The 16,889-nt window shown below is 35.8% G+C and overlaps 1 protein-coding gene across 1 annotated transcript in view; it reads right to left on the bottom strand.

The window, feature by feature from the left end:
- The window catches only part of GALNTL6 (polypeptide N-acetylgalactosaminyltransferase like 6), a 478,352-nt gene that overhangs the window by 263,078 nt on the left and 198,385 nt on the right, over positions 1–16,889 (bottom strand). Inside the window, exon 4 of the mRNA XM_037389745.1 lies at positions 143–309. Coding sequence (XP_037245642.1) covers positions 143–309 — 167 coding nt within the window. The remainder of the gene's footprint in view (positions 1–142; positions 310–16,889) is intronic.

Genomic DNA, 16,889 nt, shown 5'->3' with positions numbered 1-16,889 from the left:
ACACATTTATTCCAGCTCACAAGTAAACATTATTACGCACAGCAAGCAGTCCAGCAGCTACGGTCTGCTCACTTCATGCTTCCCTTTTAGTTTCTATAAGAACCACACTGCATTACAAGTTTTGAGTTAAAAAAAACCTTACCTCTGTCACTGAAGTCATCCACAAGAATGATTTCTGCTATCAGGCTGTCTGGAGTGCGGTTGATAATACTGTGTATTGTTCGCAAGAGTGAAGTCCAGCCTTCATTATGAAATGGGATAATTATGCTAGTATTTGGTAGCTTTTCCAAGTACACCTTGTGCTTACAGCTGGAGAAACAAGAAAATATTTGTATAAGCATACTGAGGAGTCTGAGTTGGCATACACTGCCAATCACTTGGGACATTCAACCATCATTGTTTCTAGCATAAAATCCAACAGTGTAATCAATCAGTACTTTCATGTGACAATAACTAGTTAAAATACTTATATTGCTTACAACATACAATAAATCTGAACAATGACAAATTTAAGGTGAATGAATGAAAATTTAACTGGCTGGAATTAGATTCTTTTCCTTCACTGGAAACTTTCCTGCAAAATGACAGAGGACATATCTTCTACAATGTTATTTCCAGAAAACAAATCCTCTTATCAGAAATATTTCTGAAACATAATATGAAGCAAAAGAAAATGTGAAATGATCCTTTTTTTGTCCATACCAGGGCAAAATTTGCAATAACAGTGTACTATACCGAAAGACAAACTCTAGAAAACTGCACTATTATCCTGGGTGATGTGCTTGCAATATGCAAAACAACAACATCCACAAATACAGCTCCACATCTAGATATCCAAAACGATTGCTGCTATTAGAGAGATAAAACCACACATGAATCTGAAAACACAGACTGATACAATTAATACAACTTAACCTTTCATTTTTGAAAGGAAAGCACTGCACCTTCAGCATCTTCGCTGAAGAGCATCAATGTAACATCAGTGCCTATCTTTACAATTTTCACTACTGTGTTGCTTACACATCTGAGCAAAAAGACCATTCTTCAAAGATAAATAATGGTCTTACAATTCAGTTTCTCAACTGACTGAGAATATTTCATAACTAATGTTTAGGTTACTGAAACTCATAGGATCTCTCTTTTTTTGGAAAAAAATAAAAAGGGGAGGGGGAAGGGACAGATTCCTCTGTTTTTAACACGGCATTTTCAGCTCTGGGACAAAGTAACTGAATGATTTCACATTCCCCAGGAGAAAGGTCAAGTCCTGATAAAGGTATCTGTACAAGCAGCAACACATCACCTTTACAATAAACAAAAGCAGAAGAAAAAAATCCCCAACCAACTATGTTTAAAAATGTATAGGTATCTTTGCTGCTTTTCAGAAAGAATAACTATGCATATCAATAGCCGCTGTAGATTATAATGTTGATTTACATATATTTGCAGCTTATTTTGCATTTCCATTTTATAAATGTCACTTCAAAATCAATATTTAGCGATTTATTGTACAGCTAACACACTGAAGAAATGCTCCAGAGAAATAATAAACCCTCACAGGTACTACAGTTATATTTGCAAAATACTAACTTTTATGTAGTTGTGAATGAACAATCAAGTTTTTGGATGCCTTCCTAAAAAAAAAAAAAAAGATTTAAATTTGTAATTCAGAGATTTCTTCCTAAAACGTGGAAACAATGAGTTTAATGACAAGCTGTCTGCAAAAATAATACTTTTGGAAACTTTTTAATAACCAGTTTGCTGGTGGGACACATATGCATACTGGGGAAAAGGCAGTTGCTTTGCAAGTACGTGAAGTTCTGGAGAAAACAGTGCTCATTACCTAGTGACAGAAAAGGCTAAGCCTATATTCTAACATTTTGGAAGGAAAAAAATACAATGCAGCATTTGAATTAACTAAAAATTATTTTTCTTATTTGTAGGAAGTGCAACAAAGGAAGCCCATTACTAACATGTAGCTGTTTCAGCTGGCAAATTAAGGAAACCATCTACCACAACCACCCCCTGCTGTTGCCAGCTGTTTGCCGACAATGATGTGTCTTGAACTAGAACAAATGTAACTACTATGTGTACATGTAATTCTTATAGTACTATTGAAAGAAAAATGGCAAAGGAAAAAAATCTTGAACTCCCAGTAAGTATGATCTTAGAACTAGCAAGCCCTCCATCTCCATAAAAACCTAACGCAACAAACAAAACCTAAAAATGCCCCATAAAACCAAGCAAAAGAATGCCACACACCAGACTGCAACTTCTAAACAGTAAGGAGGGGAAAAAAATAGGAAACACACCCAAATACATGAGAATATTGTTTTTTTAAAAAATAAATATTGCCCCTCTGTGTAACAACATACCTCTTGAAAGAGGTTGTACTGAAATTTGTGTATTTGCATGGTCAATATTGTAATCTTAAGTACATACAGATGGGGAAGGTGACTGGACTTGGATATTCTCATCAATGGTTTCAGAGTAATTGCGTAGTTTAAGTTTGAGAAGGAGAAGCAACATTGATAGACTCAGCTTAAAACTCTTTCTTCCTACAGAATAGATTGCTCTATTAACCCTAAAGAAGCAAAAAGAGGAAAACATCTTACCATCATTCCACTTTAACCTTCAGTTCTCATTTATATTTACTTTTACTTTGATAGCCAGTGCAAAGGTACCTGGCTATATGCGAATAGATTTTTAGTAAGAGCCACAAATGACCAAAATGCCTTTTTCCTACTTTTCTCAGAAGAGCTGGTCAGATTCTCAAACTCACAGAAATGAAATGTTAAATTTCACCATCTTCTATTGTTAAGATGGCCTGTTAAGTTTCATAGCGATGGTCTACTTGCCTTTCTTCAGCAAGCTAAATTCTGCTCATTTTTGGCCCCTTGCTTTCTGACATAAGACTAACTATGGCATAACTACAACAGAAGATCACTATGTTTTAGAAGGCATAACACAGAAATCCATTTTATTTTAAGTTGTATTCAGCATTATCTACAGCAGAGCATAGCTGGCTCTGTGCTGTGCTGGGCAGCAGGACAGATCTGATGAATAACTGTAATGCTCAGGAAAGGCCCAGGAATTGCAATGAAGATGCAATTAGACATCCACTGCTGAGAGACTGGATTTACCAAGAGAATAATCATATATGCATGCAGCATTTGTTCAAAATCCATCAGTGTGGTTCTTCATATCCTGCATTTTAGAAGTGATGCCAAATACCCTGGCTGCAAGACTACTACTTGGAAGCACAGACATTGCTTCTTGTAAGCCATTGCTAGTCTTTGAAATAACGATCAGGTCTTTGTGTCTAGAACAAAGAACTTGTCATCATGTCACTAGGTCAGAGTGAAGTTCATTGTCATAAACTATTATTATATTTAAATTTATTAATGATGCCTATGACATAGAATAAACCAGTCAAGGCAGATGTTCAGTTCATGTATTAAGCAGAAAAGATAACAGGTTTAATACGCAACGGTATTTGACATAAAGCCACAGAACTTGACATAAATAGATTTCTTATCTAATATTTCAACTCATTGTTTTACTGATGAGAATGTTTAAAACTAAGAAGCATTCGCAAGTTATCAGATAAGCTACTAGAAAGATATTTTTGCCATTAACTGCAACAATATTGAATCAGCATCAAAGACTTTTGGAAGTGTTCTTTCAACACTAGTTCACTACCAAAAATTTAAAAGTGCATTTGGAGAGGTGCTGACATAAAAATTTGATCATAGGTTCAAACTACTCTTGCTTTATTTCTTATGCTGGTTCCAAGATTCTAACATACCTCTTAAATAAGTGTTTTATTTTTCAGCCACCATAAAGTCATACTTTCAAGACTACATGCTTTTTGCTCTCACCAAAATAATCCTAACAACAGTGTTTTAAGCATTCCCAGGCAAAATGCAGAGCCTGATTTCAGTATGTCTACTTTCTAAAATTAATTTGGTTAATAGCTTAACTAACATGTGGAATGAATATTTTAAAAGTGAGATTCTTGATTCTACAAAGAAATGAGAAATTATAATTCAAGTTTTTCATATTTTCTGAATAATGCAATGTTAACCAAAATTTATTAAAAAATAAAGCAAGGTTTACTGTAGAAAGGAAAAATGCTAGGTTTAAAAGATTACCATTACCATCCAGTTTAAATTAGCACTAATACTCATTAAGTAAAGTTTCTGAATTATGGTATAATACGTTAAATGAAACTGAACTGACTTCCTATAGAAATATTTCAAATACTGCTGAGCAAAAAAAATTATTTTCCAAGCCTCAAAATTTCAGTGGAAAATTTTGTATCAATTTAGAAAGCCATACTATTTGCACACATGAACTCTTAATTGTCAGTCCCTATCTGAAGGCTGCAAGTTACTTGCACACTTTAAACAAATGTAGGCACTATGTGGACAGTAAGTGTTATTCAGGTAGTTTGAATGGCAGAATAAAGTGTCCAAAGAACATACTGACTTTCATTAAAGCTTGGAATACTAGGAAATCCACAAAGGCCTGGAAATAAATCCTAAAATAGATATTCAAAGAAGGCTGGTAGATGTAAGTCAGACAGGATATGCAGTTGAGCCACTTTCAGTTGAGTAAGAGTTTTCTCCAAGATGTAACTCAGCATTAGAAAAGATTGTAACATAGTTTATGTCAATGAATGTTACCTTATGGTATCCTTTTCATTATCAAATCATAATGCAACTATGGTTTAGAATTATTGTATTACTGTAGAGCTTTAGTATCACATCATATTCTGATTAAGGAATTAAAATGAAACTTTTTTTTTTTGGTGGGGAAATGAGAAAAGGGTGCAAACCTGCTAAGTCTCAAAATATTTTTTAATACTAAAGGTATTATTTGTTATTTTTAATTTGTTTCCATCAGGACCAGTTTTTTTCCTAGTAGTATTTTAATCTGGATTACCTTTTAAAATACCTCATCAGAAGTTTACAGGAACAAGCTTGATTTGAATGATAAATGAAGATGAAGACAGTCATTTGACTGTTAACTTGGTTCTGTATGTGTTATAAAATAGCTTGTCTAAATGAAGTATGTGTTAGAACAAACACATGCAAAGTCTCAGAAGAAAAACCTCCCAGGAAATTTGATGATTTTGCCTATGGGAGTGAGAGTAGAAAAATAAATCAGTCAACTTGAAATTAGGAAACGAAACTGATTTTTTGCTTCAGTTTTGATCACAAATTCCATGAAAGCATTCTCAGCAACCACGCCTGGCTATGTATGTATACTTATCATGCCCATACTGACAAAAGGATAAATATTTAAGGATGCTAAGAGCCTATTATTTGACCATTTTCATTATATTTTTCCTCCCTTTTATCCTTACCTCCATACTTGTGCTTCCTCAGACAACCAAATAGCTCAGTAGATTTTTTAGTTTTTAATGTTTAATGTACTATTCATTTACTTTGCTCAGGAACAGACGAAGTTGTATTTGAGGTAACAGCTCCCTAATAAGTTAAATTGCTAGACTTAGGAAACCTCATACTACCTTTTCCTCAGTTTCCCTTGTTCAGTTACATGACTAATGCAGCCTCCTCTTCAATGGCTGGTAAGTGACCACTTACAGAACTGGAGGGTTAATTGTTCAACATTTGGTGCGGTCTTCCCCCAAGTATTCTGAGAGATCCTGATCAGTCGTTTTAGTTCCCATTCATGCTTGTATCTCTAGGTATATGCCACACTACACCATCAGCACCCAGTGCAGTGGGACAGGAGGCACCGGCACATCCTGTGGCACATCCTAACCAAATAGACCCGAGGCTCCAGTCTTCTACAGAGGGTGGATTTGGGATTATTCCTAGCTTTACAAACTGACAGACTAGGGTGGTGAATTGAAGCAGCTTACCTGTTTCATGGCCAGAACTGGAACCCAGCTATATATGGGAATGTTATCTCATTCTTACACCAAGCAGTTTCATCATACCCATGCAATATCCCACATTTTAAGAGCCAGTGACTTTCAGCAATTAGGTCTAAGTGAAGATTAGTAGCGTAGGCAGAAAAATCTCACACAGCCTTTTCCCAATACCTGCTTTCTCGTAGGCAGGGACTCCACTCACTACTGACTTTCACAGCGACATTTTTATTTTGGTTATGGTTTCTAGCACTATGTAACTGTGAGAATATTTGTATCAGACATGCATACTGCACCGATATGCCTATTCTATTTCCTCCTAGTAAGCCTGAAGATACAACTAATACACAAGCTACTCTTAAGGATATCTCCTTCCAACCCTAAACACACACACACAGAGCTTGTACTCAGAAAAGAACACACAGAACAAGGGAAAAACCTAGTTTACCATTACTCTATATGGCAAGTACGTGTGTATATATAGCTATTAAACCAAAACAATTTGTCTTTGCAGTATAATCCTACTGAGTTGTGGTACCGTTATAAAGGCAAAGGGGAAGTGGAAATCCATTGTGTTCTCCAGGTGGCCTTTTTATTTTTTAATTTGAAGGAAGTGTGTAGTTCATTATTTTTTTTTGTATTTTTAAAACCATGTACTTGCCCTAGACACTTACAAATGCAGAACTGTTTAGACAAAGTTCAGTCAAATCATAACTAGTTTTTTGATTGTACTTCTGAGTAAGTGGCTGCCATTAAAAGAAGATTATTTTAAGACCTTGGAAAACAAGGTCATTTATCTCAAGAATGCAGTATCAAATACCTGAATCAACAAGTTGGGAGCAGGTAAGGGGATGAAGAAACAACTGTCTGTATCTAGGACTCATGGCAGGAATACTATTCAAGGAGGAGAAGAACCTGATGATTTAAACTAGAAAAGCACTCCTATTCAGCATAAGCATTTACTACTTAACTATAATAGAATGCTGCAGACTGACCTTAATAAAGTACTATGCATGCTTTCTGAGAGATGTGTCTTTTCTTGTACTTAAACATCACATACTTAAGTGGAGCACAGCAGCACTTATTTGTGGAACAATGCTGAATGATAGGTTCAGTAGCTAATGACAATTTCTTAGCATAAATATTAATAGATTTCTGCAAACATATTATTTAATAAACCCTTAAATCTCAGAATAATTTCTGTGTAAGTCTGAAAATTATATACAAATGTAATGGTAGAAATACCTAGGAAGAAAATAACGATGATAAGCAACGGTCATCCTGCTAGGTAAGTAGCTCACACCTCTATTTTCTTACTGAACTTATTAAATTAGCATTCAGAACAAAGGGAATTCAGAAAATGAGAACGTGCAAGGGACGTTAGGCATTTCCCTTGCAGAAATTCGCAGAATTATGAAATAACATTAGCACTTTTGACTTTGCCAGAAAAATATTTTACAGACACAAACACTTGTGTACATATGTATGAAAAAAATTGGCACCAGATGAATTTTCTGGTGAAAGAGATATAATGACATTTTCCAGATTATCATCATGAATCAAGAGTTATGAACCTTGAATTATACTTTAAAATATTGCTACCCTTTATTAATCTTGATTTTCTTTCCATGATATTTCAGAACTTTATCTGATATTTCTTATCAGAGAACACTACTACATCATTAAATGTGTCCCTTTGAGACTTTCAGATGAGATTTTTAAAAACAGAGGACCTCTCTACCAGGGCTGTTTCCAAATTAATTTTCACAGCAGTAAGTACCGCTTCACTATCTTGTCCAACGAATCTCCCTCCTCTCTCCCTTCCATTATTAGATACATTACTCAGTACTATGTATGATTCAAGTATGTATATACTACTGTTTTGAAAAACTGAACCTGAAAAGCTGCAAAATGCTGTTTATTATACACACCTACCAAAGAGTCACTAGAAAATGGTTACTACGAAATAAAAATTCTTTGAAAAAGGTACGGTAGAATTTTTTTCTAAATAATTTGCATAGTGAAAAATGTTAAATATACGTAACTGACAAAGGGGAAATTTCTACCAGCTTTGTATTTGGTATGCTTTTCCTATAGTTTATTATTGCAACCGGGTATTTGGCTCCAGTTCAAGGCTTATTCATAAAAATGACACACTGTCACACCCTTTAACTCCCTTTCAAACACTTAATACTGATTTAGTTATTCCTTTGAGATACAGAATTCTGCTGCTGGGTTGAAACAAGAATCAAAACCAAGTTTCTGAATAAAACAATTTTAGAGTTCATTTCAAAGTTGCAGGGGGACTTTTAGAAAGTTAAAAGAGCAGTAAGAAATTCCTCTACTCCCAAAATATTAACCTGCCCAAGGAGGAGAAAAAAAAAATGTCACAGAAACACCTAGAAGCTATTTGCAGCAGGCAGTAATAAAGTACAACTTGAAAAAAGGACTACTCAGAAAAAGAGGAGGTAGTAAAAAGGAGTTACAATTACACTTCCTTGTTATACACTACTGAATACTGCTGCTCTAATGGGCAAAAATAAATAGCATCCTTTTAATTCAAGAGATAGGGATAGCTCTTTTTAATTCCCTGACGGAGTTTATAAGTAGGGAAAAAATTCCTAAAACATCACACTAGCTTAAGACAAGATGTAGAACTGCAGAGTTCTCCACCTTTACAGAAACATGCAGAAGTCTACTGACTCTGTAGAAGAGCAAATGAAAGAGAACGGGCTTCTGAAGTGATGAAAAAGGGCTGGCATCACTTCAGCTACTTTACAGCAAAAGCCGATTCATAAAAGCAGCAATTTGTTTGACCCTGTGGATATAATAACAACAACAATATTTTACGCACATTAAGGGATGCCAATAGCAATGCCTTGGCCAGTTACCAGGTTCTGTGCCTTCTAGATACATCAACCACCCTTTCTGATAGATAATAGCATAAGACAAGTTAAATGTCTTGCAGACATCCCTTTGCTGCATTTAAGCAGCCAGGTAGCAGCCTACTATGGCAGTTACTGGATCACAGAAGTAGCCCACTTCCAATTTTCTCCTCTTACAGGAAGTGCCAGAGAAAGTTAGAGCAAAACAGAAAGATTTTTCAACCTTCTTTTCCCCCACTGGCTTTGTCTGCACACGCTCTTAGAGGAGCTGCTTTTTCGGATCTGACCTTTTCTTTCCCTTTTAATAAAGGAACTTCAGCACCCACTGGGCTCCCAGCTACTGACAAGCCCTCTACAAGCTACCAGGACAAAACATTTTCCAGTGAAGATTTACATAGTAATTGTCTTAGCATGTCAAAGTATTCAATTTACAGCACTAAGCTTCAGTCACACCATGTTTCTGTTCAAATCTAGCCTTGTCAGCCGAGCCTGATAAAGTAGTGATAACCAGCAATTTCTGCTGCCATTTGACAAGGCTGTAAAATTAGCTTGGGTGTGAGCTGATGGAAGGGAAGTAATCTTTATTTTCACCGTGGCTCACAGCTGGGAAGCAAGCAGGCATTACTGGGTATGGTCTCAATAAATGTCACAACACTTTTCCCTACTAGAACAAATAAACCTTCTCTTAAAACATTATTACTATTTTCATGGGTGGAAAAACCCCCAGAAGATTAAATTGTACAGTAGAAATATTTTGCATAATTGCTATTAAATGCACTAATAAACAGCTTGTAAACTAGACAAGCAAAGCCCGGCATTCTCTATGTAGGTTTCCCTCAGTGTGGACTTAATCAAAGCTGATCAAGCTGAATTAGGTGCTCGCTACTTTATGGCACGTTACATCATTTTGGTCTGTTGTGGACAGTCTTTCTAGCAGTACTGCATGTCTTCAGAGACATCAAAGTCAGTGAGTTTGCCTCACTCCATTCTTCCAACTAAAAAGTTTCTCTAACCGAGGGAAGAACACAGCGGGCAGATAAGCCTTGTGACACAAAGCCCGTTTATGTTTGCAAAGCTTTGTTTTACGTGACAGTGAGGCATAAAACCATCGTCACTCATGGAAACATCTTACCAAAAAAATAAAAAATAAATCACTAACATGCTTTATGAAACTTATCTACTCATCCATACATATTAAATCTAGGCTTGGGGAAAAAAAAAAAAAAAAAAAAGAATATATATAGTAACTTTGTACCATCTCAAAATCCCTCACAAACTTACATCAGCAGATATCTTCATACTATAATTATATTTCAGCTTAAACTTTGCACTTTACTATCTATGAATTCCAAAATATCAGCAAGCAGTCCTATTTATATAACATATACATACCCTCAAACCACCTTTTTTTTTTTTTTGATAGAGAAGATACAGAAATATCAATGTACTAAAAATTCTTTCATTCACACCAAGCACACTTATCTGATTGTATCTCAAAAGTCAGGCAGACCGTAACAGGATCAATAAGAAGCCCCTGTTTTGAGCCTAGATGCATTTTCCTGGCTGAAGAAGAAACAGGATTAGAATCTCAGTTTTCTGTCATCTCTAAGTGCATTTTAAGCACGCTACTTCAGGAATGAACCAACCCATGACATTCAATTACCCTTTAACTTCCATTTCAGAAATCCTAATTATCCTTTTACTGCTTGCCCTTCCATTCCAAAGCTATTCCAAAGGCTTCTAGGAATCCTCCAGCGTATCAGCCACTACTCCCAGTTTTGTGCCAGTCCTCAAGTACCTCTCCCAATTGCCATAATCATTCAAAGACAGTTGAGAGTGGCCTCAAAATGGTATCAGTTCCTTCAGGATTTATGGGTATATCCCATCAGAGCTCATGGACATTACTGTGTCCAGATTGCTTAATTATTTTAAGACAGTCCTTTTGTGACCAACTTGCATCTCTTCTCCACTCCCTTTCACGGCAATATGTGACCCGACTCACACCTCCCTCTCAACATTACCTCTCATACACAATATATGAGACAAAATAATGGGCAAGACACTACTGGGTCTGACCAGTGCCTACTAACACCAAAACGACAGCTGGTAGAGACATGGGAGCAAACACAGAGAGTGCCACTCATAGGCGTCATGGATCACACGTGCCAACATGATCAGTAAGTTCTCATGCTTGCTAACACATCTTGTAGCCAGCGCAGTCTTTAGAAGATTAGTTTGATGGGATTATTCATAATCAAACCTGGCAATATAGAAAGAAGTTGCTTTTTCATTCCAGCTTTGCTGCACATTGTTGTCCTTATTACATGAGGTATAATGGCTCATGTTGTTGCCAGTGAGAATGTACTGCTGGCACTTGCTGTGTTTTCTTAATGTGAGAGCTGAAATTTCATTTGCTTATAAAATATCCAGTTTTACGCAAATTCACATTAGATACATGCCTAACCACATGAAAAAAAATATTTGGAGAGGAAGCAAGAATGGACATGTAAGAAAAAGGAAGGTATACTGAGGCTTTTCATAAAACTATTAAATTAACAGCATATAACATCACTTTCACCTGTGAAATGCAAAGGTAAAGATCCCCAGAACTTTCTACCTTTCTCACAGATCTTAGAGAAGTTACATGTACTTTCCAATTTTCGTATTGTATTATTTGAGAGTTAAAAGTTCTGGCTTTAACCACTGTCAAATGCTAATAGACTCAGCTATTCCACATGCACAGAACTGGCTGGAGGGTAAATATCCTTCAGTATTCCTGTCTCTATTAAGTTTAGATTTCACAGTTCGGTTTACTGCAGCTTGCTATGTTCTGAGCAGCGTGGGAGGCTTTACTGGATTCTAAGTAACATGCAAGACATCTAAACACACAAGCAATACTTTCCTCCAGTTGTATAAACAGCTTGCTTTTTTTTTTTTAACAAATTAATTTCAGTAAACAGAAACAGACCCATCAGGCTTGGACTCTGAGCTGGCCTGTTAAACACTGCAGCCTCTTTATCACCAAAAGGATAGAAAGGGAAACATCAATCTTCAGCCACATTTTAGCTGTTGCTGCCATAAAAAAAAAACAAAAACAAAAACAAACCACACAACATAAAACCACTCCAAAGAGATACACAAAGCACCCAGAAAGTACTTGGAAATTATTCCACGTTATTTGTTACTACCAATACATGTCATGCAGAGGAACTGACAGAAGGCATGACAGAGACAGAAGGCCACAAGTTTTTTCAAGTATAAAATATTCCTCATCCTGTTTTGAGGAGCTGCACTTTGAATAGGATGCTCTTAAGCCATTGTAGAGAACAATCTGGTGAGGCTTGCAAACAGGAACATTGGCTAGAATATTTTGGACTGCATGACTTTCCATCTTCACTACATTATTCAGTAATTACACAAAATGCTTTGAAATACGGTCAGAGTAATGACCACCAGCTTTCTCACTACCCTACGAAAAGCATAATCTGAGTCTAACCAGTTGCTATGTGGCCAGATGAGGTTAAGGTAACACTAGTAAACAGCAGTATGAAGCAATGCAGCATGGATGTGCGTATGAAGACATTTCTGATTTCCCACAGTGAAATGAGAACTAGAAAGAAACTTTATACTCTCTTAGTTTATTCCAGGATATAATAAAAAATTCAGCACAAGATGGATCCAAACAATTATTTCCATAAGCCTTATTAAATATTGTGAAGTTCAGCATACTTAAATTAGATTAATTTTTCTTTTAGTGTCTTGCAGCAGGACAACCTAAGCCTAAGATCATAGAATGCCAAGTGAATTCATTGGAATCTGTCTTGCAGTACTGGATTAAAGATGGATTATTAAATTTTAAGGACAATATACATAGCTTTAACTGTGACAAATGCCCTGCATTTATAAAAAGAAAGTAATTAAATACATTCAATGCAATAACCAAAATTTTTTTAAAGGATTCAGATACAAACTGCTGATTAACTGTGTAACTACATAATATATCCCTTTCACACATGAATCTAGTAATTCTAGTCTTTCTTCAAAGTTTACAGAAACAAATTAAGGATTAATGGTAACTCTGCAACAATTTCAGACACAAAAAAATATAGCCGAACAAAACCCAAAGAAATCCCCCTAAGAAATCTTTATCGCATATTCATTTTAGCCTCTTTTAAAAATACAAGGGACAGCAATCACTTTGCATTCAAATATTTCGAGAACATTCAGGCATTCTCTCAGATTCTGCTACTGACAAGGAGGGACAGTTGGAGAAATTCAGTTATGCAGAACAGGTAGTGAAATTTGCTTTTTTTTATTATTTATAAAGAAATCTCATTAGTGTTCAGGACACAGAAGATCCTCACAGCCTTTAGTTAATCACTCATATTTCTTTGAATATGAAAATGCACTTCTTCTGAGGCCCGTGAAAAATTTAACGTGTAAGGAAAATGAGCATAGCTCGGACTTCTGAAAAGGAATACTGCTGGGAGTGACAGTGAAGGGCCACCACTTCACATAGCAACAGCAAGACAAGCAGACAACACTTGGAAACACTGACTCCAGCCCACAGAGGCTAAAAGCAAGACACCACAAAAACCAGGTTGGGCGTCCTTAACGTACAATATGAACATTAAAAATTTCAGTACAAAATGAATCTATCTCTGCCCAGAGAAACCTAAAAAGGATGGGATTTCTTCTGAATGATCATTCAGGCAAGCCAACAAGAATTTGTGCATCTGATCTGTGACTACACAAGTTACCAACAATTAGTCCACAAATTGTAGCTAAAAGGAAACCTATTGTTGAAATCAAGCTATACAAGTACATCAAATGCAAAGATTTAAAATGATGATGCTCGCCACTCAATAGATATCAGCAATTAACTTGAATTCCTTGATTCAAGAATGAAAAGCTAAAAAGTTGGATTCTCTAGTTTACAATGGCTTAGGCGTTTGATACAGGAAATACCACCAAATTTATATTCACTTCTCAGACTAGATGATTGCAATCATTCCCCAAGCCTCACTAAAATCACATTTTAAATACAATTCAAAATGTGAATCAGATTCAATTTTTTTTTTTTTTTTTGAACAAAACTGGTAGGAACTGCAGAATATTTAATAATGTTGAGAAGAGAAGAATTAATGGTAACTGCTATAGTCAATAATTAGAATAAGTAGCATTTGTCTCTACAATAGAAAACAATACTGTCAGAATTTTCCCTAGCTTTAACAGGATTTTTGTATTCCAGACTGCAGAAAGTGGCACGGGGCAGGTGAAAAGACAAACGCTATTCTGTGGGTTTTGAAATATTTTTCATACTGGTACAGAACTTCTAAGTCTTAAATAGTAATTCTAATGCCAACTCTCAATACTACCCAAAACTCAACGTCACCTTCCACTTTAGGTGACCAGAACTCTTATTTTCAATACATCAGCCTTGAAACCCAATGAACTTGGGCGATAATCAGATGATAATCCTGTGTTAGGTGGTTATTTGGAGTTAAATAGAAAAGTTGGGGTTTGGTTTTTTTTTTTCCCCCTCAACTTAAAAGCTGGGGGTGATTGTGGGCAAAGAAAGGGAATTAGCTAGCGTAACTTGGCGAGAGCACTACCTGTGAGAAGACTTTTGCACGAGACTGAGACAGAAACAAGATACCAAAGACCACTTGGAAATGGAAAAAAATATTCAAGTGTAGCTATGAAAGACATAAATAAATATTAGAGGGATGCAATATAAACATGCTAAGGACACAGGAAAGCTTTTAAGTCAGCCTTAAAATAGAAGTTAACTGTTAAATTTCTCTAGGGATTTTTTTTACAGCGCACACATTTTAGTGTCTTAAAAAGGAAAGAAGCATCAATCTGAAAAGATCTTGCTGAAGTGCTTTAAATATCACACTTAAAGGAAAAAAAACCCCAAGAAGATTATAAGAAAAAAAAAATTGAAAAACTATTTCTCAAACATCAATGATCTAAGCATTTACGTAATTCCACCCCTCCCCCTCCAAGAAGATGTATTTTGCAAAACCTGAGACAAATTTCCAAAGATCCAAGGAAAGAGTTCTTTTGGATTAAAAAGACCAAATTTTGGTTATCTGCTACCTTTGCATACTTCCCAGAAAACCAAAAATTTAGAAGCGGGACTTAAAATTCCTTTGTGCTAAGACTTTCAAATAAAACATTTCCATGAAGTTATATCAGAGAAATACAGAAATTACTGTAGCAGCTTTTCCAACTAAAATAACATTTGATCCAAATTACAGGATTCACCACTCAGTTTGGGTTGTATTTGAAGGTTCGTTTTGTGAATTATCTCTACTGATGGCAATACAACTATTCTATTTGTTCTTTAAAACAAATCCTAGATCACTTTTTCATGAAACAGCAGACAAGGCCCTTTGCAAATGGTATATACTAAATTGAATTTTTGATCTTCTGTCTCTAAGTCTGTAATAGTATCCCCCACAAATATGGAAAAGAAGATAGTTAAAATCTCCACAAAGCAAAAGCCCTTCATAATACTCAGAAACTCACCAAACTAGATCTTGCCTGCTATAGATCACCTGAATTACATACTCTAACTTTATTTCAATAAGAATACCCTTTTCTGGCATAAAAATTACATAGTTTTCCAATGAGTTTCACTGACAGCAACCTTATGAGCTACAAACTGCTTCATATTTCACACACGCTTCTGAAGAGAAGACGTATTTGCAGACGTGAAGTGCAGTCTGAGACTAGCCTGCATGATATTTAACACACAGCAGCCGAGAGACGGGTTTGTTTCCGACAGTAAATCAGAAAACATTGTCAGACTTCTGTGTCTTGGAAGTTCAAGATACAGACTTGCTTCAAGGTGTAACCATTACAAGTATAGAACCCAGCTTTGCCACCTTAATCAGTGTACTACCAAGTACACAAATTTAGCACAAAAACATTTTTGATCTTTACATTTAGATGAGTGATATAGTCAATTAACTAAGGGAGTACTTGTGTTATGAGTGTTTAACATGAGGAAGATTAGGACATGAAACAAGTCAGTTCACTCAGGACACTACCAAAACATCCACCATACACTGAATGCCATAGGAACCTATTTGAATTAGAACATGAAAATGATGCAAATACCCAAGGATTCAAGCTTCCCAAATGAGATGCTTAGGTGGAAGTCACTTCAGGATTTGTGCGGGGGAAAGAGGGGGCTGAGAAAGGCTGGTGCAGCACTGACTTGTTCCTAATATGTCACTTCTGACAACACATTGCTGACATTGCTTCTGGGGACATGCATGGAAATGTCATTGACTGTGTGGACAGTAGCGGGTGAGAAACAAGTTGCCAGAAGAGCAGCTTACAAACACACGAAGGGAGGATAAACATGTCAGCTTCCTTTTGTATTTAGTAATTGTCCTCTGCAGCTTTGCTGATAGAGAAGGATGCTTGATGAGCATATTTATTATGACAACAATGTGATGCTGTACATTAAAACTCAAACTTCATGGAAGCTATAAATAACTTCAGGTAACCTGGCAAAATAGAAGGGAAACAAAGTATACAGAACATACAACTTATTAAAAAAAGTTATTTCTTTTGACTCAATTCTATACAAACAATATAAATATATAAAAATTAAAAGATAAACAGTGTTTTCTCACAATAATGCAACATGGCAATTAAGTAAGAAACAAAAGATATTTTTTTTCCCACTAAAAAATTATTTTCTTGGTTAATTCCTCCACTGTGAATTATTTTAAAAAATCTGACAAAGCAAACTTGTATATACAGTCCATTCTTTGAAAAGGACAGTGCCACATCTGACAGAGTGAGAAATGTTAGTTGCCATGATATTCTTCCCCCTCCACCTCCTGAGAACTTCTGTCAAGCTCTCAAGTTCTGTTCAGTTCCCTGAAGAATTTCAAACTAATTCACATTGTAAAGGTTAAGAAGCGAGTAGATATCTTAACCTGAAACATCCTATAACAAAGGAAATTGTATCCAAGAGACATAGAGACAAGTAGTTTTGTCACGCTCCTGTACCTTTCCCCCACACACTAGTTGCATAACACTCAATTAAAAGAGGGAAAAACGCCATGTAAATAGACAGA

The sequence above is a fragment of the Falco rusticolus genome, chromosome 1, assembly GCF_015220075.1.
Source record: "Falco rusticolus isolate bFalRus1 chromosome 1, bFalRus1.pri, whole genome shotgun sequence".
In the NCBI taxonomy this organism is placed as follows: domain Eukaryota; kingdom Metazoa; phylum Chordata; class Aves; order Falconiformes; family Falconidae; genus Falco; species Falco rusticolus.
Note: the sequence above shows the minus strand (reverse complement) of the source record. Positions and strands in the feature narration are given on the sequence as shown.